This window comes from Bacillus rossius, chromosome 7 (genome assembly GCF_032445375.1).
Source record: "Bacillus rossius redtenbacheri isolate Brsri chromosome 7, Brsri_v3, whole genome shotgun sequence".
In the NCBI taxonomy this organism is placed as follows: domain Eukaryota; kingdom Metazoa; phylum Arthropoda; class Insecta; order Phasmatodea; family Bacillidae; genus Bacillus; species Bacillus rossius.
Genome location: NC_086335.1, coordinates 49686040 through 49701549, shown reverse-complemented (window position 1 = coordinate 49701549; position 15510 = coordinate 49686040). Strand labels below are relative to the sequence as shown.

General features: G+C 40.6%; 1 protein-coding gene across 1 annotated transcript in view; it reads right to left on the bottom strand.

Moving 5' to 3' along the window:
- Positions 1–14803, bottom strand: part of LOC134533991 (acetylcholinesterase-like) — a 29369-nt gene extending 14566 nt beyond the window's left edge. The window contains exons 1-3 of the mRNA XM_063371870.1: positions 14695–14803; positions 3964–4111; positions 1319–1450 (exon numbers count right to left, since the gene is read on the bottom strand). Coding sequence (XP_063227940.1) covers positions 1319–1450; positions 3964–4101 — 270 coding nt within the window. The 5' untranslated portion in view covers positions 4102–4111; positions 14695–14803. The remainder of the gene's footprint in view (positions 1–1318; positions 1451–3963; positions 4112–14694) is intronic.
- Positions 14804–15510: the final 707 nt, after the last annotated feature.

Below are 15510 nucleotides of genomic sequence, written 5' to 3'. Positions count from 1 at the left end.
ATATGTATTGAAAATATTTTAACATTCTCAAAACTGAATTCAATACTAAACGCCAGTGATCTCACAGGAGAAACTATTTGTGGCAGGCATTCCATCGAATCATGTGCTATGCTTTAATGAAATCAAATCTATTCTATTATTAACCATTAAAAAGTGGTTGGTAAAACAGCGTAAAATAAGAAGTAAATTTAAAATTAAATATATAGCTCATAACTAGACTATCGTACTCGGCTAAAACGGAACATAAATTTACATATTCCTCTACTTCACAAAAACAATTTCACAATAATCTTTATAATTTTTTCCTACAAAATTCAAATAAAATAAATTATTATAAGGCTAGATAAATTAATTTATGATGAGATTTATCTAGTGTTCTAGTAGTTTTGTTTTCTCTGGTAGCCTATGTGGATTATTTGCACTTTATTCGTAATTTGTGATTTTACATATTTTTATTAAATGTGTAACTTTATATTACCTAACAATTAACTGTCATTTTAAAACACATAGCACTTATTATATTATATTAGTGATTGTTTTATATACTAAATGGTGTATGAAAAGTAGGGACACATAAAGTTCACTATTTACACTAACATAAAAAAAAGATTTTGTGATTTTTTTTTCATTTATACGTTTTTGCATGTATAATGTAAAGAAAAGGAAAATAATAATTATTTTTTTTTTGTATATTTTGGTTTCTAAAATCTTCTTCCCTTTTAAAGTTTCTGAATGATTGGGGAAAAATCAATGGGTAGTAGGGACAATATATTTTTCGCGAAAAAAAAAAAAAAAATCTGATCTACAACGCGGTATGCCCGCACTTGCGATTGTTTGTTTGTGATTGCAGGCCGTCTGCAAGAGAGGCCGTTGCCCTGATGGGCCGGGCCATTCAGGGCGCGTCTGCCTCCGCACAAGAGTCTAGCGGCAGCACCACTACTTCCTGCAACTGGCTGCAAATGCCGAGCCTTTCCGAAGTCGGCCGATCGGGAGCGCCTACCCCTGGATGTTTTTTCTTATTTTTACGCGTGCGTTTTTTCTCTCCAGTATAAAAAAAGCCACACAGACTGTTTAGTGGATGGTTGGTTATATTAGGTAAGTATAGCTACATTAAAAAATACTGTAAAATCATTTTATGGTTGCTTAGCAAATAACTTTTTAACATGTAGCTATCCAGCGCCAGGGAACCGTTTACATGATTTCACGGTATGTTTAATGTAGCTATCCTGACCAAATGAACCGAAGTAGCGGTGCTGCCGCTAGACTCTTGTAATGAGCAAGGCCAACAATGCTGCACAGAGGCGACGCGTGGACCGACCTGCGGGGTGTAGACGTTGAGGAAGAGGCAGTCCTCGTCGCCCAGGCAGTGACCCAGCGCTAGGCACGGCGCCGTCGCCCGCTGCCTCGTGGCGTCCTTGATGCCCTCCCACGGCCCCGCCGGCTGCGGCGGCTGCGGGACCACGCGCCGATCAGTTGTCTTTACCTCGACCCGTGCTATATAAAACAATACTTTACCTAATAACTAGAGACCTGTAAAATTCGCGGATTCATTTCGCGATAGGATAGAGTCCAAACACTTTTGACATTATTTTGCTTCAGTGATTGGGCCACAGTTTATCTGAAGGACTCTGGGCCAATGAAAAATCTTTAACAGAAGAATTAGCGAATCACGGTCATTCCCGTCAACAGGTGTTACGAGTCGGTAACCAATCAGCAGATGTAATTTGCACGAGTGCATAGAGGATCATGGAGTATATCCTTTAGGGATTTGAAATCGCGAATTTTACAGGTCTCTACTAATAACTAGAGACAGGAAAAATTCGCGAATTCATTTCGCGGTATGCTAAAATACAAATAGTCATACCCCAGTGCTGCCTCTGCTATTGGCTCACAACTCACCTGGATGACTCTAAGCCAATGAGAAGCACCCGACCAAAGCTTTATTCGAACCACAGGCTGCTACGTTGGGACGTCTCACAAGACAGCAGCCAATGAGTGGGTGACATTTGACCGAGTGTACGTAGGACTATGGAGTTCATCCTACAGGTCATTGAACCCGCGAATTTGCCCGGTCCCTATACTAATAACCGTCTGCAATCGATGTAGGTAATTACTAGGGGGGCAGGCATTTTCCGCGAAAAAAATCTGAACGCCTTACCAGACTGCAACAATGTACCTACACCCGCACCAGCGGTATCTTCCTTGTGATTGGCGGCCGTCTGCGAGAGGGAAGTCGTCTCCTTGTTCGACCGAGCCAACTCGGGACGCGCTTGCTTCCGCTCTGAATCACTGTGATTGGTTGTCGTTACAACCGACGTGTACAAGAGAGAAATTCGCCTCATCACGGAACACAGACGATGCTAGAATGTTTTAAACTGGCTAACAAACACTGTCATATAAGTCTTGTAATATACATATGTTAAAACACGTGATATCTCTATATCAAATGTGTCTATAAACTAAAGGAAACATTCCAGTGGACAGTCAATTTAAACGTGGCACTTTAGACACCACTACATTCGTTACTTGGTCAGCTGCCAACTTGACAAGGCCAAAACTTAGCTGTTGCGTTGTTTACAAGTTACAGGCAGTGACTTTCTCCTAAACGCTGACTGTATGTACATTTATAAGCACATTATAATCTTTTAGGGCTAGGGGGAAGGAGAGATCAAGAACTTATCTTCCCATTTCTCTACACCGCAAAGTACCATATTTTTTCAGTGTAAGGCATGTTATAAATATGACCACTTTAAATATTTTTCAAGCTGATTAGGTACTGAATTATTTTATCCCGTGTAAGTGGGATTGAAAAGGAAATACGTAATTGGGAAAGGGGATACTTTGTGGTGAAGAATAATTGATAGTTAAGTTTAAAATAGGAAATAATAAGGTACGCACGCACGTTTCATAAAAATTAATTCACTTATTTAACAGCGAATCATAAATATCATAAATAATATTCCATATAGATTATGTAGTTCCTAACAGTAATTTCACGTAAGATCTTATCACACGGTCAAACTTTCGCTTATAACATTTTCCAAGTAAAGTTGGTCAACTAATGTTGTGTTGGAGGGTCACCGCACGCGTCACTAGAGCACTCTTGTTTGACAAGCTTGATGCCTTGAGTCCGACGGAATCAGCCAATCAGATTCATGTTCAGCGGAAACGTAAATGGCTTACGTTTCCGTAGTACCGAATCTTTAAAATGGCAAAGGACACATGGGCGATTAAAGAGGGTATAAAAGTTAAAATAACTAAAATAATGTTGGTATCAATGTCGTAGGTAAAGAAAATTTATCCCAAAATGACAAATTATCAAATCTTTTACCTGTATTTGCTTTTAGATCACAGAATATTCAATTTTCCATGCTAAATGTAGCAATATTATGAAGGAAAAAAACATATATTTTAAGAGTTAAGAAAGGTAAAAAAAACAAATATATAACAAGTTCAAAATCTCAATCCAGCATTGTGAAGAATTATTTTAATTTCAAAAGAAGACTTAATCAAAAATAGAGCTAGCTTGGACCTATAAAAGGTTTTTTTAGCGTGACATGATTGTTTGAAACATACTTGTATAACTTTATTTGGTGGAGTAAATTAAATCCACATTTCGTCAAATTTTAGCACTCAAATTTTGTTGTCAAATAAATAGTATGAGCAGGGCCATCGAGAAATAAGGGGGGGGGGGAGATAGAGAGAGAAAAGAGAGAGAGAGGGAGAAGGGGGGGGGGGAGGCAAAATCATCAGGGCCCGGTTTCCAAGGGAATGGAATAAATAGGAAACCTTACAAGTTATGTAATTTGTGCAGATCACATTTACAATCATGGCCACGGTGTAACATTTACGAGTTGTTGTTTTACACAAGATTGTGGAGTCAGAAAAAGTCATAGTCTACATTAAGTAATTGTCTGCGCACGGTCCCTTGGTTTCTCTCGATGGCCCCGGGTGGAAACTGACCCTGAACCTGAGGGGCCCCAGAGGCGGCCTGGCGTACGGGATGCCTTGGAAGCTGAAGTATTCTCCTCCCGCCGCGGACTCCACCCTCTTGCCCCGCAGCAGCCCTTGCTCCACCTCAGCGACCACCTCTGCAGACATGGCGGCGCGCCTGGAACGCACATGTCAACACATGTTCATAATTACCTTTGAAAGATTTGTGCAATGGGAGTGCATGACTTTGATGTAAGCTTTTCGTTTTTGTTGTGTTTTTGTCTCGTTTCAACTGTTGTGCTGGCTTGTTTCTGTTTTGGAAAAACTATTGTGTTTGTTTTCGTATTTTCGTTTTGATGTGTTTTTTTTTCTCGTTTCAACTGTTGCGCTGAATTTTTTTGGGGTTCAGTTCATCATTTGTGTTTTTTTTTTTCGTTCTCTTAGTCCATTTTTCTTTGTTTTTCTTTGTTTGTTGACCATATTCCTGTCATGGAATATTATGTGGTGTATACATCCTGTTGACAACAGCAACTTTTGCTTAATTTGTGTTTTTTTTTGTCTTTTGGTTTTTTGTAGTTTTCTTCTACAGACATACATGTGCCTAGCAATGGCGTATGTCCAAAAGCTTACATCAAGTCACATATTCATAACTCGCCGATGATGTGTAACATCTAACCTCGGTAACGAGCATATGCATGCGTTCCCGCGTGTCAAATACACGTATAATACAAAACACGCGGACGAAATTCAAACGTACAACTCTTTAAAAAATAAACCTGAGCGTGATAAGTATACGGAAATTGTATTTTCAACTACATTTCTTGACGCGAATCACACGTAGTTTCCTCACCCGCCGCCAGAATTCGCTGCCGGAGCAGCTGCGTCGACTATTGAATCGTTTGATTAGCAGTCCGAAATGTTTAAGTATATAATGAAAAGGCTCTGATAAAGGCGAAAAAAGACTTTAAAAAATACTAAATCCCAGCTTTGCACATTATTTTCGACAAGGAATTTAATTAAAATACTTTTCGTCTTTTTAAAATTCATTAAACAGTTAATACTATAAAGTTTCCTTTTGGCTTTGTGATGTTTAGTTCGCGCCATACGCCACAGATGGCAGCACCGTGGTTACACATTTACGCATTGGCGTAGCTGTGTTCATAAAGTTTGGGGGGGGGGGGGGACAAATGATGATTTTGATGTCATGAAAACCTATTCCCCTCTTACTATGACGGGGGGTCCGGGGGTCCTCCACCGGAAAATTTTGATTTTAAAAGTGCAAAATGGCGCTTTTTAAGCAGTTTTTGTATCTATCCATTGGATACATCGATGTTAAAATTATTATTGTTTCCTTAAGATAAAATTTGAGAGTGAAGAAATTACAAATAAAGTTGGGCAGAATAATATTATAAAATAAAAATATCACGGTCTAGAAAGTTGGGGGGGGGGGAGTCCCCTCCACCCAAAAAGTTCAGGGGGACACGTCCCCCCTGTCCCCCCCGGTTCCTACGCCCCTGCATTTACGTTACATTCACGAAATTACTCCTACCAAATGCCGTATACTGAACGCTAAGATGTTTGCACATCAGTGCACATCAAAAACTTTCGTATTATTAAACTTTATTTCCAGGTGTCTTGATAACGTCTTAGACTTCATTCTGACGGGTTTATTGTGAAGCAGCTTTAGACCCAACTACAATCAAAATAAACTTTTCACAAGCACAACACAGTTACTCCATGTAAATAATCTGACCACTACAATCGTACATTGCAATAAGCATCTTAATAAGCCCGGTATTAGTACTAAGTAGAGTTTGCTCTAGATTTAACTCTTGCTAAAAACGTGATGTTTTTTTTCCCCGGCCAATCACAAGCTCTGTTTTGATTAGATTGTGCGGAATACTCTTTTGTTTGCTTTGTTCGTACAATAGAGTCGAGCTATAAACATCACCATCCTATTCCCGAAAAAGATAAAATCGATTTCTGAATTTTATTTTTGCACTCCTGTGCTATTATGAATTTTATTCTGCTGATATTATTTTTCCTTATAATTATACACTTCCTACTACAGCATCATATGTTTCTAAGGCTAAAAAAACCTTAATAAAAAAATTATGGGGTTGAGTTTATTTCCATTGTAGCCAGGCCGCTGTGCTAGTTTTGTGTGGGGGGCCTTTACGTACTTATATCTCACTTTCTTAACCCTCAAAGTGACGCGATATTTTATAACCTCAACGAAGCACCAGTTGTCGTCCGTCATGACATTTGTTTGACAGTTCTATTTGCAAATGAGCCGTACAATGATGGACTCAGTAAAATTCTACTGCTTATCTTGCGAGGGTGGTCTATATCCATATTTAGTCTGTGGTGGAAGCATGTACTTCCTTGTGATAAGCATACGTAATCGACGGCTGTATTTGGGATAATGATTATTTTTTCCATAGCAAACACTCCTAATAGATTAAAATATTTAGTCTTATCATATGTTTTATTAAGTAATTGGTACCTACTTGATAAATTACTGCTGACCTAATAGGTTCCACAATTAATTAATTTATTAACGTGTAGTTCTTAGGATATATTCTAATTTTTCATAGCGTGTTCTTAATCTAATTTAAAGATACATACTTATAAATTTTGTTATTAGCTTATAACCCTAAATAGATCTATCCTGATACTTTTAGAAGCTTTGCTATAATTAATTTTCTTCCCAGGAGTACCTCTCAGTATATTTATTTATTTCAAACCTTAAACTACTGTGTTGACTTACAGCATTGTGATAAAATCTAATTCTTTCTACACTCGTGTGTCTTTATTGAACAAGTGAGGTGAACATCTTGGACACTCCGACTTGTAGTCAATTCGAACCTTGTGCATGTTTCCACATTTACAATTAAAATACATTTTTATATCTTTATCAAATATATTTCCGTTTCAATTATTTATATTTGACTTGTAATAAAATGCAAATGTTTTAAATTTGTATGAAATATTTAAGATAATTTTGTAAAAGCTCTTTTCTAAAAAAGTATTACAACGAAACGGTGCTCTATTTCAGACAAATAACGCACAAACTTGCACAGTACTGACATTCCACAACCTTTTTCATTCTCTCGTTCTTGCGATAATGGAAATTGGAGTTCGTTTTCTTGTTCTCCTTATAAGCTCACATTCTTGCTCAACACAGATAGATATATAGATGGATGGATGGATGGAGAGAGAGAGAGAGAGAGAGAGAGAGAGAGAGAGAGAGAGAGAGAGAGAAAGAGAGAGAGAAAATCCCGTCTGTTCTAAGTTTTACACAACCACAGAAAAGACTAGCTGCCAACTTTATAAACAGAATAACCTAAAGAGAACTATTTTCAAGCAAAAAAAAATACCAACTTTATCTGGTTAAAAAAAAACCTTAGTTATGCATTTTAATAAAACCAGAAAAAGTTTTTTTGCAACAGCCATCGTGATTTTTAATTTTCCAATACTTCCCATTGTTCCTTAAGACCTCTCAGTCAACTCGATGTGACTCCCAGCATCATATTCGCCTCATTGTACCTTAATTCCACGCAAGCATACCTTGCGACATAATATATTTGCTAAAGTAATGCGACTAGATTAAGTACGCGTCTGCAATAATAAAGACGTCAACAATAACTGCATAGGTCATAGCGGTTATGCATGCGTATGGAACATGTTTACTTGTTAACAGTGGGTCTTAACGATTTATAAAAAATAAAAATTTGGACGGTTTAATTGGCTGCAAACTGAATTCCGTATTATTTGCGGCTTTTTTGGTGTGAGTATCCTATATATTCTTATTATAAAGACTCTACAGTTTCAATAAGAGCCATAATAATGTAGTTGAGGTATCGTTTAAAAAAGATAGAGCGTAAAAATATGTTATAAAAATAACTTGAGAAATATAACACAAGAAAATATGTCGTCTACAACCAGTGTTATCATCACAGTTAAATGGGTTTATTTTCCAATTGGAAATAATACAGAAAAGATTTATTTAACAACTTGAAATTAAGTTTTTAATAGTAGTTATAATTTTTCCATTTTCAAATAGTACGCACGAACCTTATTAGTAGTCACGATTGCTTTGAAACTATTAAAGTTTATTATTTCACGCTATTATGAGATTAACAGTGTCTTTATTATATTTAGGGTATGTTAGAAAAGAGAGCATTTTTGACGTGACAACGTCTAATAAATCGATGAACGCCGGCTGCACGCACGAAAATGTGTCCCGTTACGCACATTGTTCCGTTACGCTCGTTGTTCCGGTACGCTGTGTTCCGTTACGCTGTCGGCGAGTGCAGTAATAATAGGTTATGTTACAATTGACTAAAAAATTATGGTGATTCATATAATTGATGGTATATATTTGATTACAGTTTATTTATATGAAATCTTGTTCATAATTATATTTAAACTTTATAGCTGAACGGCAGTTTTTAAAATAAATAACAAGTTTCGTCGACTGTTTATAAAGTTAAGTGAAAAGTTAATGTGGTTTTCATTGCTTAGTACAACAACAATTATCTTATTATACGCTTATTACAACAACAATCTGATTACATGTTAGGTCGACTGTTTATAAAGTGAAGTGAAAAGTTAATGTGGTTTTCATTGCTTATTACAACAACAATTTCGGCAGTAAAGGTTAATTATTTTTGCATTTAAAAAATCTGATTACTAGTATAATTTCAAGTATTTATTCTTTTTTTATTAAAATAAAAATGATTCGATTTTATTCATAAAAGTATGCAATCATTTCATCAATGTTTTGTTATTACGTTGTCACGTTAAACTATCGTCCGTAAACCGACTTTACAGACAACCAATTTTTTTATACTTTTTTTTTTTTATGTATCTGAATGATACCCGGAGATTTTTTTTTTTTTTTTTTTTCCTAACCTAACTAAAACTAAGTGTATTTTGGAGGGGTCCGGGTTAGGGAGGGACCTAGGTGCGTCTCAGGCCGAAGCCTATACGCCTAGTCATGCTGGGATTAGCCATGCAAGGAGAGGGTCGCATGCATCATGTGCTAGGAGGGGATTGGCCAGCCATGGCAGCGATTGGCGCCATGACTAACTCCCCTCACTCTTAAATCTAGACTATAACTAGAGATAGGTTGGGCCCAGGTAAAACCTGCATAGACACAGGGAAAACCCTGGGCACATTCATGCGGGATGCAAATTGGCATGCATTACGTGTAGGAGTTTACAGGAGACAGAGGATGGTCTGGATGAAGTGTTGGACAGAGTAGAAAAGAGTCTACCATGCGGGGGGGTTGGGAACTTGGACTCGTAGTCCGCTTTGCTTTTTATCCAGGACTGGATTTAGTGACCAGGGACGCAAGCGCCCCTGGTGGTGAGTGGTTGCACTGACCACTCACTCCGCCGCCAGTCAGCACCTAAAAAACTAAGAAACTAAAACAGAAAAAAGATAAATGACTTACAAACTAGGCATTTCGTTACGAAATATGCAAACACCCAACTCAGGGATGGACGTGCAGTGCTTAAGATAAAACTAAAATAAGAACTAAAAATATTTTTTTTTTATTTTTTTTATTTTTTTTTAGATTTTTTATTATTATTTTAGAAATATATATTTTTGATGACTATTACTTAGTATCTAGGACTTATTACTAATTTACAAATCTCTAATATCTACTACTATACTACTAGTTAAATATAGAGGAACTGTCGGTGTATAAAGTTACAGGTGATTAAGTCAAGACCTATTCGCATTCTGGCATTGTTGCAAGCTTGTAATTCAAAATCCCATGTCTTTCAGAAACACAACCGGCACTGGAGGTGAAGCCTGCCAGGCGGGCCATGCCCATCGTACATAGGGAGTCAGCCCTAACACAACAGGCAGTGAACTCCCGGGAGCCGAACCTACACCTGCGTGCTTCGGACCATTTTGAATAAGCAAATTATTCGTTAATGTCTATAATTTAAGTTTCAACTCGCGGGAGACTGATTGGCCGATCGCTCAGCCAGCCACAGCACACTACGGAGGTCTGTGAGCCAAGATTGAATTTGGCATTTTATATTTTCCATGCAACTCTGGATCTTGTTCGCCCAGTGATGAAATATATGGATTTCTGCTTATGGCACATTTATCATAGAATTTTTGCGCAGTTCGGAAATAATAATGTTTTAAAAGTTCGAGTTTGAGCTCTCTGTGCATAGCCCTTACGGGGCAATACACAGGCGCATCTGTCGCAATACGAATACTCTTATTCTGAATTCTCTGTAGCTTGATTAAGTGAGATTCCGCTGCTGTTGCCCACACCGGCGCTGCATACGTGATTATTGGTTTTATTAGTGCGTTATAAATTATTATTCCGTTTTTAACAGAGCTACCTAAACGTCTGCTCATGACGGGGTAGAGGGTCATGAGCCTAGTGAAAGCTGTTTTTCTTTTCGCCTCTATGTGATCGCGCCATAGTAGTTTCCTATCCATGTGTACGCCTAAATATTTAACCACATTTTTGTGAGGAATTTGCTCATTGAAAAGTGTTAGTCGTGGTCTATCTTCAAGTGGCGGGAGATGTTTACGCGTAAAAACTATAGCTTCTGATTTAGTAGGGTTTACCTTAATTCGCCATTTTGTGCACCACTGTTCTATTGAATTTAACGCGGTTTGTAATCTGTCTGCTGCGAGTTCTAGAATACTAGATCTGCTAAACAATACCGTATCGTCCGCGTAGCAGCCAAACTGAACTGATCGGTGTGCGGGCTTAGGCATATCGTGGATATAAATATTGAATAAAACCGGCCCCAAGATGCTGCCTTGTGGGACTCCTGCTTTAATTATTTTTAAATCGGACTGTGCTCCTTCTGTCGTGACTCTAAACGATCTATTTTCTAAATACGAGGCCAGTAATTTAATATAACAATCGGGGAAGCCAGTTTTATATAATTTATAAATTAAGCCTTCATGAAGTACTCTATCAAAGGCTTTTTCTATGTCCAAAAACGCTGCGAGATTATAGCTATTCTGATTGAACGCAGTTATTATTTGTTCTGTAATACGGACCAGTTGATGCGTTGTTGAATGCGCGCTGCGAAAACCAAATTGTTCGTCCGGCAGTACGTCATTTTCTTTAATGTGAGTATTTAGTCGCTGTAGAATTATGCATTCAGCTACTTTTGACAATGTACTCAGCAGACTAATGGGCCTATAATTTTGGGGCAGTGTCTTATCTTTTCCGGATTTATGAAAAACTATCACATTCGCTTCTTTCCACTGCGATGGAAAATACTGTAGTTTAAGTATTCCATTTATTAATTGAGCTAGGTATTCCAAAATTTCATCGGGCAGTTTCTTAAGGACTACTGCCTGAATGCCATCGTTTCCCGGTGCCTTACGTGGTTTCATACGCCTGATAGCCTGTTTAACTTCCTGAGATTGAGTTAAGTAAGGTTTTGAGGTTAAAGGCTGATTAAGTTTAATTGTAAGGTCTCTGTATATTCTGGCATTAAATTGCGGGTCACAGGGTTCGATATTAGGTTGAAAGGCTAATTCAAGGGTATTCGCGAAGGCTTGTGCTTTGTCTGTCGGTGTAAAAGCGAACCCAGTGCGTGTTTGTAGCGGAGGTATTTTATCTATCTTATGAAGGAATCGCTTTGTCATACTCCAGGTGCTACCATCTTGCACCTGTAGCTGAGAGACTTTCGTCTCCCATTGGCTGCTCCTCCATAGAGTTATTTCATCGGAAATTATTTTCTGTAATTCATTCATTCTCGCTTTAATGTCGCGCTGCCTACGTCGAGTATATTCGCGCCTTAATCTATTTTTCTGAGAAATTAAATCCCTAATATACACCGGCAGTTCATCTTGCTTAAATCTAACCACCTTTTCTGGGATGCACGAGTTAATTGCAGTTTGAATTTTAACTGTAAGTTCAGTGACTGCTGATTCGATGTTATCTTTTGTTTTGAAGTTGGCAGCATCGGCTGCAGGCAAATTATCGACTAAATACGTCTGAAAGCCTCTCCAGTCAGCTTTCTTGTAGTCTTTAATTTTTCTCGGAGGACTGATGTCAGTGTCCACGTCATCGAATAGTAGATGTACTGGAAAGTGGTCAGACGACATTTCGTGAAAGACTCTGAGTTCGAATCCCGTTTGAACTCTCTTATTTAATGCAATATCTAAAATATCGGGGTTGTGCCTTAGTACTCCGCTATCGTGAGTGGGCTCTGAGGGAGCATGTACTTGATAATTTTTGTTAGACTCGTGTCTTTGCAGCAGTAGGCCATTGGCTGTATTGCTCCGACAGTTCCAGTCTTAATGTTTGGCATTAATATCGCCGACTGCTAGGAATGTGGGAGCTGAGCCATATAAGATGTCCAGCTCGTTTTCAGTTAGTGACCTGCCCGGTGGTGCATACATCTAAATAAGCACAATTTGTTGTTTATTGACTTTAAAAGTAATTGCCACAGCTTCTAATTTATTAAATTCAGGTAAATGAAATTCACTATGTTGTATACTTCTGTGGATTAGTAGGGCAACCCCTCCACTTCTGGTATCGCGGTCGCGCCTATAAATAGTGTAATTTAAGATAGTTAGACGATCTGTTGGAATTAAGTGTGTTTCGTTTATCGCCGCGATTCTAATATTATGTTTAATTAAATGATCGGTAAATTCGATTATTTTATTTCTAATTCCTCGTGCATTCCAGTAAAGGATGGTACTTAATCTACTGTCTACGGGGGTAGTATTAATGGCAGAACCTAAATTAAGGGTGTGCGGCATTAAAGCTGGCCGCTAATGCTGTCACGAAGCCCGTGGTGGCTTTTATTTTGTCCTCTATTGACTTGGACGGATTACACCAAATAGCCATTAAAATGCACATTGGTTCCAGGACGTGTGCCAGGTTAGGGTCCTGTGTAAGGGCATCCGATTGGCCTACGAGCTTCAGAAAGTCGCTCGCGTCCATCGCTGGCTTCTCCGCGGGATTTAGCTGCGGTGAAGCAGTTGGCATTACTGTTGGTGAGTCAGTCTGCAACGGGCTGGCTTGTTGTTGCCCAGGCGCGACTTTCTTGGAATCACTGGGGGGAGGGGTGGAGTTGGGTGGCGCCTTAGTACCTGGCTGATCCGTCACCTGACCTTGCACCCGGCCTTTACCGTTTTTGTGCCCCGAATGGTGTTTCTTCAGGGGCCTCTGGGGCAGGGGCTGGCCTCTAGGTCTGGGTGGGTTTGCCAAGACAGGATACTCCAGTTCATGCCTATCGCTCAGCACTGAATATTGATTAGGGCTCTGCCATTGCGGGGGGGCGGGGTAGCTCGGGGCTCGCCACGGCTGCCTTGGGGGCTGGGGGCAGTAGCCTGAGGGGCCGGCTTGTTGTGGGGGTGGGCGGACTTGAGCCGCGGCTGTTGCTCGCTTGTTTTCGCGCAATGCGCGTTTGGACTGCAGCTCTCTGTCTTTCCGCTCCTGTTGCGGGAGGTGACGCCAGTTCTCCCTCTTGTAGGCCATGCAGCCTCTGTAATTGGCGCAATGCGGGCCTTCACATCGCGCGCACTTTGCCTTCGTCCTGTCACCTCCCTGGGGGCAAACCTCGGTTTTGTGCCCTTGGCTGCACCATCGGCACACAGGGGAGGCTCTGCAGCCTTTTGCGGGGTGGCCAAACCTCTGACAGTTGCCACATTGGAGGGGGCCTTTGGGGTGTCGATAGTCCTCAACACGAATGCTGAGGCCTCCGAATGACTTCAGGTCGTAAATCCTTTCTGGATTTACGGCCTTCGGGAGCTCTACGACTAACTTATTTATAGGCTGCCTTGTCTGCCTGTTGTACAGAAACCAGAAGTTCTGCACTGGAAGACCCATTGCGGCGAACTCGGCCTGAATGAATTGTTTGTCGGTGCTGCTATGCACTCGACAAAACACAAACTTGTTCGGGATCTCGTCCCGTTGCAGCAGCACAGAGTGTTGCACTCCGGCCTGCTCCAGTGCACGCACTGCCCTGTGGTACTCCTCCACGGTGGCAGTGTGAATCATGAGCTGGTCATGGCCGCGACTGACGCACGACCAGCGCTCCTGCAGTGCTGCATCCAGCACTGTTTTAATGGCCGGGTAGCTGTGGCCAGAATCAACAAATACATACAGGGGTTTCACCTGCATTTTCTTTGCCTGAGGGGCAGGGTTTGGCGGGGCAGGGCTCGAACCTGCGGACGTGTTGGCGGCCGTTTGACTGGCCGAGTTGTTTGCCCTTCTGACGGGCTGCTTGCGAAGTCGCTCGGCCTGCTGCCTTGCGATCGCAGGGTTCGTCAGTGGGGGGCGCAGTCTTTCGTCCTTTCCTCCCGTTTTTTGTTTTTTTGAGACGACTGTTGTAAAGCCGTCGTCGCTAGACATTTCTTGTTCGTCGTCGCTCGGCAGGGGCACATCGATGCACTCCTGCATCACCTGCTCGTCACTTAACTGGTCAGTCATGTCGCTAGTTACACCCTACAACGCACTAACACCCACTGACCACGCACCCGGTATTAAGCCGGGTTGTGGCTAGGCTGTAGGGTTAGCTACAACCCGGGTTGTTTTGCACGCTTACACTTCTTAGAAAAAAACCTGGGAATACCACCTGGCCTGTGTGCGAGCAAACAGGCTGTTCCTGGAATCTCGCAGCTCCGCTTGACGCGTCCGTCCTCGGCCAAGGCTCGAAGCCAGTCCTTGATACCCGGAGTGAGAAATTCCTGTAGCCGAAAGTTCCCGAACTGCGCGTGCTACGGCTGGCAACACTGTCGCGCACCTACCTTGGAACACGGAGTCTCGCGTCGGGCTGAGAGAGCCTGCCAACTCAACCAGCAAGCAGCAGCCTTCGCCTCGCCGCCCGGTCGAGAAGCGAGTGTGGCGGTGACTCGCCGCTTTGGCGCTGTGACCCTGAGGCAGCTGTGACGCAACGAGCCCCGGCACGTTTTCTGTTGATAAGCGCGATTATGTTGTTGCTTTCCATAGATCATATCGCCCGTGGTCTCCGAAAACTTGGCCATTTTGATGATGGCTTGGTATCATACCCCGGGTTGGTTATTTCATTTTATAATTAGGTACTATTATTTTATGACTATGAAAGAATAAAATTCCGAAAATATTTTCTTTTTTTTTAATAAGGCGTTCTTCTATTTTCCCTGTTAAGAGTGTTTCTGTATTCCTACTGGTTTATGAGAAATTACCGTTTATGTATCACATTAAATAGTCTATGCAGTGAAGCGGCCGTCGCCATATTATGTTTTAATTGCGTTGATGATCCTGTAGTTTTTCATATATATAAGAACGTTTATATTTTGTATTTGGATATCGTGACTGGGTGGAACGGAAATAATTATTAAAAAAAAAAATTACGTGAATTCCTATCGTGCATCCAAACCCAAGCATCAACCTTGACACGGTTATTTTTTTTTTTTAACAGCACGGAGGCATGAAGCACCTATTTATGTGCGAAAACATGTAACCTGATGTATAAAAGGAATTTTCATTACGTGTATCAAACGTAATCGTTCCTTTTTCTTCGTCAGGTTATGTGCTGTCACACACAAATTGGCGCTTAGCGCCCCCATACTTAAATAAATAAA